At 35.5% G+C, this 12,586-nt stretch overlaps 1 protein-coding gene across 1 annotated transcript in view; it reads right to left on the reverse strand.

Moving 5' to 3' along the window:
* Window positions 1–10,759, reverse strand: part of LOC118743198 (GTP-binding protein RAD) — a gene marked incomplete in the record, with an annotated part of 111,626 nt that extends 100,867 nt beyond the window's left edge. Inside the window, 1 exon segment of the mRNA XM_036475750.1 lies at window positions 10,515–10,759. Within this exon segment, the coding sequence (XP_036331643.1) occupies window positions 10,515–10,736 (222 nt within the window).
* Between the last annotated feature and the right edge of the window lie 1,827 nt (window positions 10,760–12,586).

Consider the following 12,586-nt stretch of genomic DNA (forward strand, 5'->3'; position numbering starts at 1 on the left):
CAAACAAATTAACGCAAACTTCTATATATTCTACCAAAATATTTCTCGAACTAAAGTGATTTAGTGAAATCCAACAACTCAAATCCCACAAGCGAAAGGAAATTAACAAGTCGAAAATGGATGCAAAAACCCTTCGTTAATAAGTCATTCTAGCGTCACCACATGCTGTCAGCATTGATAAGCAGCCTAGTGGCATAGTTAGCTAACGCGCAGCTGCAAAATAGCGTCGTTCATTAGCGGCACATTGTGTTCGTTTCTGCGGTTTCATATTTGAAGGCAACGCTTATGAGTCATCAACCCACCAAGTTAATCTACGAGTACCAATTTGGCCCGCTAGCAGCGGTCGACCATCAAGTTTATGCATCAAATGCAGCTGCAGCAACTGTCGACATGTGACGTTGAAAATTAGCCACTAACTGACACTCACATTGCCCAGACACAGTCCGGTACGGTGGGCAGGAAGTGGCTGTCGAGAATGGGAATTTACTATTTAATGGTTGAACGGTGTAAACTCGCACATAGTACTACGCGAATGTAACGAAATAATTTTGAGTTGCTTCACCGCACATGAGTTTTGGCATGATAGGAAGCAGATGTTGCTGTTGTTACAAAAAATTAAATACAGTGAATTGCTACATTGTTGCTACTACTTACTAATAATTAAGTTTTACCTTAAAAATTAAAAATTGTAAAATATATATTCGTATATAAATAGATGTATACATCTTTAAGTTACAATATAGGTTGATTCAAGGGATCATGCAGATCTTTGAGAGCAATTATTTGTGATATGTTAATGTTTTTGTATTTATTTATATTTTTTTGCAGACAATTGGTACTAAGGCTTTGGCAAACTTAGTCACGGAGCGATACTCAGTTGAACATAACCGACCATCTGCAAAACGTAACAACACCCATGCGTCTTCGTACAGGTTGCTCCGCTGAAAATATTGCTGCTGTGGAACAAAGTGTGGAACAGGCGCGACAATCTCGGTTCGTCGTCGCGCCCCTATATTAAACCTTTCCTACAGCACCGTTCATCGGATTTTGACAAAAGTTATGAAGATAACGGTAATAATACTCGTATGATCGAAAAACAGAGAATCCAAAAATAACGGTTATTCTTGATCGAAAACATAAACTTCCAAAAATAACGAGTATTCTTGTTGGCGAAAGTAAAAATAATAAAACAACGGTTGAATTCGATCGGAAAACCAGTTTTAGCGGTTAAATTATGATTTTGATTGAAAAAATCATAACCGTTACGGTTCCTGATTTATCTGCTTTTGAAAGCTATATGTATTAAAGTAGTGGCTCCCGCAGAAATGCAGCTGAAGAGAATGCCGACTTCAATGTTTCAAACTTACAACCAATCCAGGATAATAAGACAAACATGCCACTTGTAGTAGAACGAGAGAAGGAAGACATCACTTAAGAAGTTTACGTAAATTATACAACATCACCGATTGAGGAGGCTGCAGATGTAGCAGTCTTTGATATAAACTATCCAAGTTCGTCCATAAGATGTACCCAAATCAATCGAGTACATCGACTAAGCGGTGATTGAGCAACGGCAGCTGATTAATAGAAGAGCTAACTACAAGTAGTGTTACCGATTCATTTTAAGAAATAGTTTTTATCGTCTTTTCATTTCCTTATTTAAAGAATGGGGAATTTCTTTTAATCTAAGGTAGGGCCTCGGTGGTAGTAAAAGCTGTTTCTAAAAACTTTGTATAAAAAAGGGCCTCTTCGTCGGAGTTAGTTTTTACGAAACGACTGAACAAGAAGAAAAAGAAGCTTCACTGATCTCCTGCTCTTCCGATTGCTCGATATTGGCATTCGGCAAAGGAATTCATGACCTATATTTGCAAGTAATATGTAGAAGAATATTGACGGAGAATAACCACATTTTTTAGAGGTTACACATGTCAGCTTGCAGAGTCGCAAAAGGTCCTGAAATTGCTGGTCGAGATAAAGAAAATGACACATTCTTGACAACATACAAGGTATTGTGACGGCTAATTCTAAACCATGCTGTGACAGTTTGGTCATCGGGGACTAGTGGCCGCAGTGGATGAAGATTCAGTCTTTTTCGAAACATTGCAATTTGAACAAAAACGGGATGCCTTTTGGTGTTCCCTGAGCCCTACCTCAATGCTCCCCACCAGGAAACACACTTTTATGCTCAGCAAGCAATTAGTGCTCGGCTGCTGCCGTAGCGAACATCCAACCACATTCACTGACAACAGGGCCACCTCCTAAGCACGTTAGAAGTCATCTTTGCGCAATCGTGTACTGAATTTCACGTACATTATACAAATGCTTACTCATATTTAACCCCTTAAACGCACTCGACTAACACCCGATTCCTTAGATCCGTACTGACCAAAACCACATGCTTCGTGGGCTCTCTACCATATACGAGTACCTATATATTGTCCAATTGCTTGCCATACCATACAAATATATTAGACAGGGTCGGTTCCCTTGAGAAAAAATAAAAAAATATTTACCACGCCAAAATCACATCCAAGTAGGATTTAAAAGTATAGAGCCTATTCCTCATTACATAGTTGCACAAGTACATATGTATGTTTATGAACATTTGACCGTACCAGAAAAAAAGTTAGCCGTACACCTGCGAAACCAAAAGTATTTTTACATGCGATTAAAGAAATTTTTTTTTTTACCGAACAAAGGGGTCGCTCTTTTTATATATTGCATCATATGTTCAACATTTACAGTCGGATCGTAAAGTACGACGTAGAAATCGATGTTTTTTGTCTCAGGAAAAGTTTTTTTTTTTAAGAAGCTCATTGGGTTTGATTTCCATATTTCAGTAATTGCACACCAGATCTTTTAATACTTAATTAAATATCGCCAAAAATCATTAACCTTTTGCTAAAGAATTATTTTGATTATTCCAGTAGAACTATTTAGAAAAAAAATTATTGCCGAATGTTGGTGTCACCGAAAAAATTTCTTCGAAAAAGGCCACTTTTTGTTCAAAATTGCCTTTGCAAAAATACGGTGGTACGGTCTAATGTACATATTAGATTTAAATTTCAAAACTGTGTCGTAAATTTTTAAGCAACATATTGTATTTTTCACAAGCAGTTCCCTCAACTTTTCAATTAACCAAATGCTTGCATTTTTATATTTTTACCTTCCATTTAGTTACAGGTATCAAATGCAGACTTTGCTGCAAGTCACTTAAGTCACTGGAAATGCAATGAAATTACTGCCACACGCAAACGCCCCGTTATCGAGTGTGCATGCAATGTAACCAGTATTTAAAACTACTTGCACATTTGTCACCAACATTTGAACGCTGCACATACATATGTATGCTACAAACAACACAAAAACAAAAAAAAATATATATTTCACTGAACTTACGCAATGTGGCACGAACGAGTTACAAGAATCGAGAAAGAAAAGTCACTTTCAAATGCAATGCAATACTTTTATTTTCCCTCAAAAATGTAGTGCAATACGCACGTAAAATACCGACAGGCATCAGCTCCGTTTTCAGCAGCGAGAGTGGGGGGATTTGTAAAGGGTAGACGAAGCCACATACAGGGATGCAAGTGGCAAGTGTTGCAGTCGCACGAAATATGAGTCCGGAAAAGGAAATTGCTGCAGATTGGAACAAATGCGATATGTAAATCAGCTGAGATCCGACACTGGCCAAAGAAAGGATTAGAGGCACTCGCAGAAGAGTTGGAGTTAGTAAATAAGGAACGTTTTCTTGGCAAAGTGGTATGTGCAGGTGAGAATTTTTTTGTTTATTTTGTATGTATGTACACATGTGGGAATGCAAAGAAATCAATGCATAAGCTTGTGTGTGTGTGCAAGATTTGTGCATTTCGCAATTTCTTATTTCTCTTTCCGCCTGCGTTTAATGACGCTTGTGCCTAAAACCTGATTTTCATTGCATGACCTGCACTTGACGGCTGCTATTGTGATTTACGCACCGTTTTCTACTGGAACTTCAAAATCAACCTGCAGGGCAGCAATTAAGCAAACAAGTTCCCTTCATGCGGTTAGAGTGTGTTGACATTTAGAGCGTAAAAAGTTAATTTTTTTCTGTCAAAGTTGGACACATTGAGTGACAGCGAACTTTTAAATGGCTAAGTGTCTGTTTTTAGTAGAACACTTTCTTGTGTACATTTGTACATGTTTAGTGAAACTCTTTGAAGAAAAAAAATTTCAATAGTGGATTTCAACATAATTCCGTAAATAAATATTTGGTACCGCTAGAGATGAGACTCAAATCTGACCTATTCTCATGCTATTTTAATTAACATAACAACTCTCCAGGCCGTTTCGTTGGCAAATGTTGAAACACTCTAAAAATTTCTGAAAAGAAGTCTTATGTGATGTGGCTCTTACTTTATCTCACGGACCGTCCCAGTTATGGTCCTTACGTGATTTTTATTTTTTTCGATCAATAAGTATTTTTCAATTTTAATATTATCGATGAATTTGTGATCGTTAATTTTGATACTTATCACATTCAGATTGAGTTTATTGAAACGGTCGGAAAAACGCAGTCTCCATTATGACGGGTAAAAATTACCTATAAAAAAATAACGATTATTTTTATCGAAAATAAAAACCACAAAATAACGAGTAAGTTTGACAAAAAAAAAACCCTAATTTAAATGATTATTGACAAAAAAAAATACAAAAATCAAAAGATAACGATTTGGAAATGGTCTAAAAATAAAAACCTTGATATTTAACAGTTATTTGCGGTCCCTGTTTAATCGGATCCCAATTGTGTTTTATCATTTTTATATATGTAAATGTTGGAACCAAATTATTTGACTGTATTAACTTAAAAAAAAATTGTAGCGTCCTACGAATCAGATGCAGTGCAGAAATCTCGTTGCGCAACCCATTCTATGATGTGAAACAAAAACTACTGTCTATTGATTTTCTGTATAAGAATAAATACCTTTTTCTCGGATGGCTCCTCTGCCTTTCTCTTGAGGGAGTTGTAGGCTTGAGCGCAGTTTTTTTTCTCGGAAGGGATCCTCTTATCACAGCCACCCGACAAGGCAAAAAAAAACTCCAGTTGCTCCTTGGCCATGAGTACCTAAGATATCTTTTTGATTTCAGATGGCTGCAGAGCTTATATCCTCTCTTTCCCATCACTGGCAGCTTCTTAGAGGGCGTCCGTTTGGGACTCGAATACCATAGCAAAAATTTGCACATGCCGCCTTGATGTGCTTACTATATAACTTTCGAAACATGTGTATACGCTAATACATTATATCGATTAATATATGTATGTACATATGTAACACACCCAATTTGGCGTCAAATATTTATTTTTGCTTTTTTAGGGCGACCTACTTTGCCAATTTTCAAGTCAATCAATTTCGCCGCGAAAAAAGTAAATTACTGATTACATATGTATGTATGTTTTTAATGTATGCAGACTAAAGCGTATGTCAAGAATGTCAAGAAGCCTTAAAAACGGTGTAGCCCACCGCTGTGAGCTCCAACAATCAAACACTCAATTACCCATCAGTCAAGGAGCAGACAAGATAGTCATACGTCAATCAGTTGGTAAGACTTTCTGTCACACTCAGCACTAAAGCAAAATAAAATAAAATTATGCCATCATTAGAGTGTTTTGGTGTGAAAGCAAATATTGTCAAATGAGGCGCTAAAGATCGTTCAATTTGTGAACTTTTAACACTCACGAAAATCGTTTTTTTTTGTGTATTTTTTCAGATCCGGCTTATGATATCGTGAGTAAGTATTGAGATTTTCTGACTTCCCTCTACTTTTATATTTTTAATGTAGATATGCTTCTGATTTGAATTTAGTAGGAACAGCTATTAATGTGGCTGATAAATGAGAGAAAGCTCTTAGAAGAAATTTGAGAAAAAGTATACTGCTTTTTCTTAAACAACATTGCGCCTTAATTGCTTCGATTTTTCTTTAAATATCAGTTACTTGTTTACATTGTATTTGTAGCTATTGAAAAACTTTTAAGTGCGCTAAGCAAAAAAATGCTCGAATGAGTAAAATAATACGAGTACTTGCTGCGCAGCTCAAATTAATTGCAGTTTATTTTCGCAAAGTGTAATATATGTGTATCTAGTTCCTATACACATAGATATGTATCTACTTATACACACATGTACAACTAACTAACTATATATATAGGATGCGCTTCTAGTACATTTAGACCCAGTACTGTTTCGCGAAATGTTTCTTTGGCATGCAAACTGGCGAAAATTTAACATGACCATGCCTTAGGAAATGTCAATTGCCCCTCGCTGCATCCTTTTTTCGATAGTTTCGAACTAGTCCTAAATTCTATTGTTCCGAACCAGTTTTAAAATCGACAGACGAAAGAAAAATGTATCATGATTTAAAAATTTTTCTGGTTATTCCGTGTGTGCGATTTTGAATTATTTTGAAAGAAATGTATTTTCAATTTGAAATTAAATTTGTTTGAATGATTGTAAAAAATGTACGTTTACATAATTTTGGCTGTAGCTGAGCTTGTAGAGTTGCTTGCTGTTATTGGTTAGATTTCAGAAGGTCTCAAGATGTCAAAATGTTAACACAAATTTTTGTTTTGTATTACCAAGCTATGAAAAAGCTTATGCGAAGTGCAGAATGGAAGTGTATTTGAACGAAAAAGTCGCCAAACACATATCTATGTAAAGTAAAAAGCCCCCCGCTGCGTCTTTTTTTCTATAGCTCCGAATATGGGTGTCGAAAGTGAGGTCAAACCTCTTTTTGTTTATTTCAGTAATTCAGAATCAGTTTATTTAACAAGTTTAATGAAGTCTTTTAATATAGTTGTCAAATGGGAGAGGTGTATGAAAGGTTGATTTTGAATATAGTTTTTAAGAGCGTTGCCACGTGTTTAGGAAATCTAAATCACTTTAATTAATAAGTTATATGAAATTTTTTTATATGCTATGTTGTACTAAATTGGAATGGGCTACAAAACTGCATACCCGAAAATTTTTTAATGATTCTGAAAAAAATAATTTTAAACTTGAATGGGGATTTATGTAGATCTATGTTTATTAAAATTTGTTAACATTTTATAAATTTTGTAGAAAGTTTAAACTTCAATTTGAATGTTTTTCTAGTAAAATTAGCGATTTTTTTATAAAAAATAAATGAAATTGATATAAATTGTCAAGACGTCAAGCTGCTGCTTTCGGGAGCACTGCTGTATGTAGGTTACACACCTATAGTAATAGTATATATCCATAGTTAATATTCATAAACACGTCCATTCGTACCACACGCAAATTCACCAGCTAGTCTTTGTACAAAAGGCGAATCCAATGCGACTATAGTTAGTTTGTGTATTGCAGTCAATTTCCGTTTTCCCGTGACATTACAATTTTCCGCTCTCATACATATTTTTATTTCCGATATCGGTTTGATGTTTTCGCCACCACTGTGAGTATCGATGCTTTAAAGGGAGATTGCTTTTCCGTCATAGGTTTCAAACAAAAATACTCCCTAGTTGATATTTGCGCATATGCTGTAGGGAGACTTGGAATTGTGAGTTCCTTTGAGTGTATGCGACGTATGTATATGCTTTGCAACTAAATTTGCCTTTTTTATGCGGCATAGGTATGAATTAGCCTTGCGTTGGTTGAAAATCATTTTTCTGAGTAACGATTTTAATGATGCCTTTGAGGATGGCTTTTATCTCACAAGTACTCGTATTTAAATTATGGTGTAAGTAGCACTGTTAAAAATCATTAAAGTCAATACGAAACCGAATTAGAACTTATGCAAAAAAGAGTATAGCATATGCCCTGAAATTTGACAGGATCTTATAATGAATATAGTCTTAGAAGCATTGGTTTTCAGCGCCGATGAACTACCAATCTAGATGGTGGTCTGAGATGACCCACGGATTTTTCTTCTTTTTCCTATACTACAACCATTTGTCGGCTTGGCTCTCTTCTTCGCAAAGTGACGCCAGTTGTTCATCTCGAGAGCGAGAAAATACTTATGCACTTGACCCTGTCATTGCTCCAGATGTTTTTATTTTTATTTTCAAACCACATTATTGCTGTTCTCACCTCGTCTTGGTTAGCGAAGGGACGTGACCTTCGTCTATACACATTAGTCTGGGTTATTCTTCGTCAACCCTAGGAGTTCCGTGCGGCGAAGTTAATAGAGCATGATCTTAGACATGCGTGCTGTTTTTCACGTTCTAGCGTTTGGTAAGGCATAGGGTCGATCATCTAAACTCGGGCCATGGATCTACACAGCAGTTATTACGCCAATAATCTTCAATGGTGTTTTGTTATGGTTGTCGGCCGGATAAAAAAGACCCAAATACGTCAAAAAGTAGGAGAGTGTGTAAAGAGCACCAGATGAAGATCTAAATCTGTATCCGATAGACGTTTTCTTCTTCTTATTTGGCGCTGTAACCGCTTATGCGATATTGGCCGAGTTCAACAAAGTACGCCACTTGTTTCCCTTCCAGGGTTCCGAGTTGAATATGTTCAGTGCTGGAGAAATCTGAACTGAGGATAAAAGCTGAACTTGAATAGCTACATATGTATGTAAGCACCTGGGTTACTGCTTTGTGCATTTTTTTTAATTAGAATATAAAAAATTAAATGGTTTACGGGATTCTTAAGTTCTCCAAGGAGCAAGTTATATATTTTCTATCGGTTTAAAAATATTTCGATATCTCATTACAACATTTTGCGACTTTAAGACATTAAGTTAGGTTTTGATAGAAGAAAAGTTCGTTTCCATTTCTGAATGATATTTTTTTTGAGAGCACTTAATAGGAAATTGATGCTTAACTTTCTTTATTTAGATTAGAATAAATATACATACATATGTATTAGGGTATTCGATTATTCGCCTTTTCTCCAAAACCGGGTTTCGAGTTATTCGAAAATATGCAATTTGAAAAAACCGGTTTTAGTTTACACAATTTTTATGCAGTGAAAATGCATATCTTGTTATGAAGTCATGACCAAAAAATACTGCAAAATAAGTACAAAGTTTTTGTATATCACAATTAAAACAAAAAAATAAAATAAAAATCAGTGAAAAATTCACGTTTGGTCTTTTTAACAGACTTTCAAAAAAGGAGGAGGGATATTTTGTATTTCTTTTTATGTATGTTACCGCATAACTTCGGACCACGCCAACCGACTTCGATAATTCTTTTTGTACCGGAAAGGTAGTGTCTCAGAGGTGGTCCCATACTAATATGTTTTTTTTTTTTGCTAAAAATTACTTGTTTTAATACTTTATTGCATAGTATCTGTCTTTTTTCGGTTTTGAGTAGTGCTCTTTCCGCGGTATCCAAGTTTTTAGAGGTGCCTACTGCCACTCGGGAGATCCCTGGTTTAATTTCTGGATCCAGCAACATCAACAGGAATGTTCACAAGAAGCGGTCGCCCCTCGGCAGACAATGGCAACCCTCGGAGTGTACTTCAGCCATACCAAAATTATAGTTTAAAAACTTAAAACCTCGCTATTATAATTTCCATTCGTACTGTATGTAACTTGAGAATAGAAATCGTTGCATCTTTTAGGCGCATCAATATTACATAGTTACATCCCGAGCTAATAAAAGGGAGGTAAAAAAAAGGAGAACACGGATGCGAAGAGAAACTCGGCCAAACACGTAGAAAGCGTTTAGGCGCCAAGCATTCGTTTTTTGGAACCAAATATGATATACTGTTCAGCCCCAAATAACCTAGGATATAATTTTGAAACTATTTATGGGCTCTCTTGAACTGCAAAACTTGGAAAAACCTAAAAGTTATATTCACAGGTCAAGATTTGGATGAAATGAAAAAAACCGGTTTGTTCGATCAAAAAAAAAACCGGTTTATTCGATGTTCGAAAATTCAAAATTTCAAAAAAAACTCGCCTATAGATTTCCAAAAAAAAAAACGGTGGAAACCGGTTTGGAAAAACCCAAGTCAATCACCCTAATATGTATGTATACATACATAGATATGTATATTTACCTATAGGTAAGCATCAGTGTGCTAAAACATTCTTGATAACGAAAATACACAATATTCGCGTAATTTATTTATTTATTCGTGCTGCTTGCAACATATTGGCATGCGTGCATTGCACTTTGTAAGCGACAACTATGAAAAAGCAATGCCAGAAGCAAAATAACAAAAACAACAAATATTAGAAATGCATTTGAAGTCGCGATGAACACACACACACACAGTGAAATTTCGGTATTGCAAGGCCTGTGGCAGTTGTGGCATGTGGTACTATAAATTCAAATTCAAATAAACTGAACTGAATAGCAATGCAAGTCGTGTGCTGGCTGCTGCCCGCATATGCGAGGAAACGTTATTCTTGTGACGAAAAAATATTTGCATTCGCCCGAAACAGAAAAGACAAAATACCTGCGCATTTGTACTCGGTAAGTATGACAAATGTACTTACATATGTGGATACATACTATGTACGATTACATACATACATACATACATTGCTATCTGCCAACTTACCGATTTTGCGCCACTGGTGATGCGCGCACTCTGCGACCGTGTGGCCGGTCGTCGACGCCGATAGCTGGGCGTACCACCGCTTTCGGGTGTGGCACTGCCCGATGCTGCGCCATATGTCGGCATACTATGTATGGCCGTTTCGATGCTGGCGCCGGTGGTCGCACAAATGGATGCGCTGCGCGTCTTCTTTTGCATGCGCATCGGTGAAAAGTCGTCGACCATTTTGAGGCTGAATTTTTACTGCACTTTCGAATAAATCTTTTTTTTTTGTTGCGCGCTGTGCGTGTATATGTCTTTGTTTGATTTGTTTTTTTTTTTTTTTGGTTGTGGGTGTTCTTTTTGTTATTTTTGGCTGCAGTGTAATGTGATTGTGCTTTCGTTTGAGATGATTGTGCTGGTTTTATGTTTTACTTTGTAGTTTTGCTCGTTTTTTATTTTTACTAAAATAAGTATCACTTTGAATGGTTTCTTCATTCCATCTGATCTGTTTTTTTTTTTTTTTATTTAGTGGTATGTATTTTGACTTCGATATGAATTTGTTGCTTCGACTTTTCGTATGATATTTTTTAATTTTATTTGAAGCATTTCGGCAGCGGAAAAGCGCGGAGTTTTCTGAAAGGAAAAAAAGAAAAAAAAAAATTAGACTTAGCATTGCTGTTTGTTTTTATTAAAATCTTAGGTTAAGCAAAATATATTGGAAAATTAGAAGAATTGCCGGTTAAGCCTACAAAGAGAAAAGTCTTCATGAAACTCAAATAGGAATTCATCTCACTGGCAAACATGTTACTAAAAAATACAAAGGAGCGAGATACGAAATGGGAGCTAGGAATCCCACACAAAGATCATCTTTTCAACTTACTCTTAATTTAATTTTGAAAATCTTAAACTACCAAACGTTTAGAGTCAAGCTACTGATAAAACCACAATAGCAACGAGAACAATAACATTATTAACTCTCTCCGTTCCTAGGCATACGAGTTAAGGGCAGTTTGGTCGATGAATTGAGAGCCAAAGAGCTTTTGACATGAACATTAGGGTGAAGCACGCTTAATACAAAAAAATCTGCAGTATAATTTTTCATATTCTAATATTTATCATATTCTAAGACTTCTGCCGAAATATTTTGGACTAATGTAAAGATTTAGCTGAAGCGATTTGTAATTACCTCCAAAAATCAAAATTTTTATAAATAAAATGAATATTTTTTTCCAAAAAATCAGCCATGAAGATAGAAGGGCTTAAGCTTGAAAGATATGCAAAAAATGTTTAAAAAATTGTGTCAACGAAATCAAAATAATAAGTTTACTGAAGCTATTTTTAAATCGATCGAGCCCACGTAAATCTTGACATTTTCTCGAAGTTTTTTGACGGAAGTCTTAACTGTAATAAATTTTATAGCTCCGGTGGAAAAACTTAAACCTTTTTTTTGGTGTGGCATCCTAATGTGCATATAAAATGTTTGTATTTCGTGATGACTTGCGTTTTAAGGCATTTTAAAATATCTATCAACAAACTATATTTGATGTTCGTATTTATTAATGCCATTGACACTGTTATACCAAAAAAATTTAAGCGACAAAAATTCGCCGCTAGAAGCAGAATAAGGAAAATTTGGTAGAAAGAAAACTAAAGCAAAAAAAAAACAAAGGAGGTGTAGTACGCGCCGTTTGTCACGCCCTAATCACCTGACGCACAGGAAAACCGTTATATTTATGTATGTATGTATATGAAATTTCAATTTTATAAGAACATATATACATATATGCATATACATTAATTAAGGAATTTACATTTCTACATAAATATAAAATCAATATGGCTGGCAAGTGTCTGTGTGCCCGCCACTGCGGTTGATCCACTGAGTTCATTTTCACCTAAAACTACAACTCAGCAATGACTTTGCGAGCTTTTATACATAACTATATATTTATATGTATACATACATATGCTCGTACATACCTATATTTGGGTGTGATTTAGTGTTGCTTTGTGGGTATATAAATTTAATACTAAAAATAGTCCATGCGATATAAATCGCAATAAATTCATAAATATGTTTTATGGCTTGTATA

Source organism: Rhagoletis pomonella, unplaced genomic scaffold, assembly GCF_013731165.1.
Source record: "Rhagoletis pomonella isolate Grant_MI unplaced genomic scaffold, Rhpom_1.0 Rhpom_scaffold_00007, whole genome shotgun sequence".
Lineage (NCBI taxonomy): Eukaryota > Metazoa > Arthropoda > Insecta > Diptera > Tephritidae > Rhagoletis > Rhagoletis pomonella.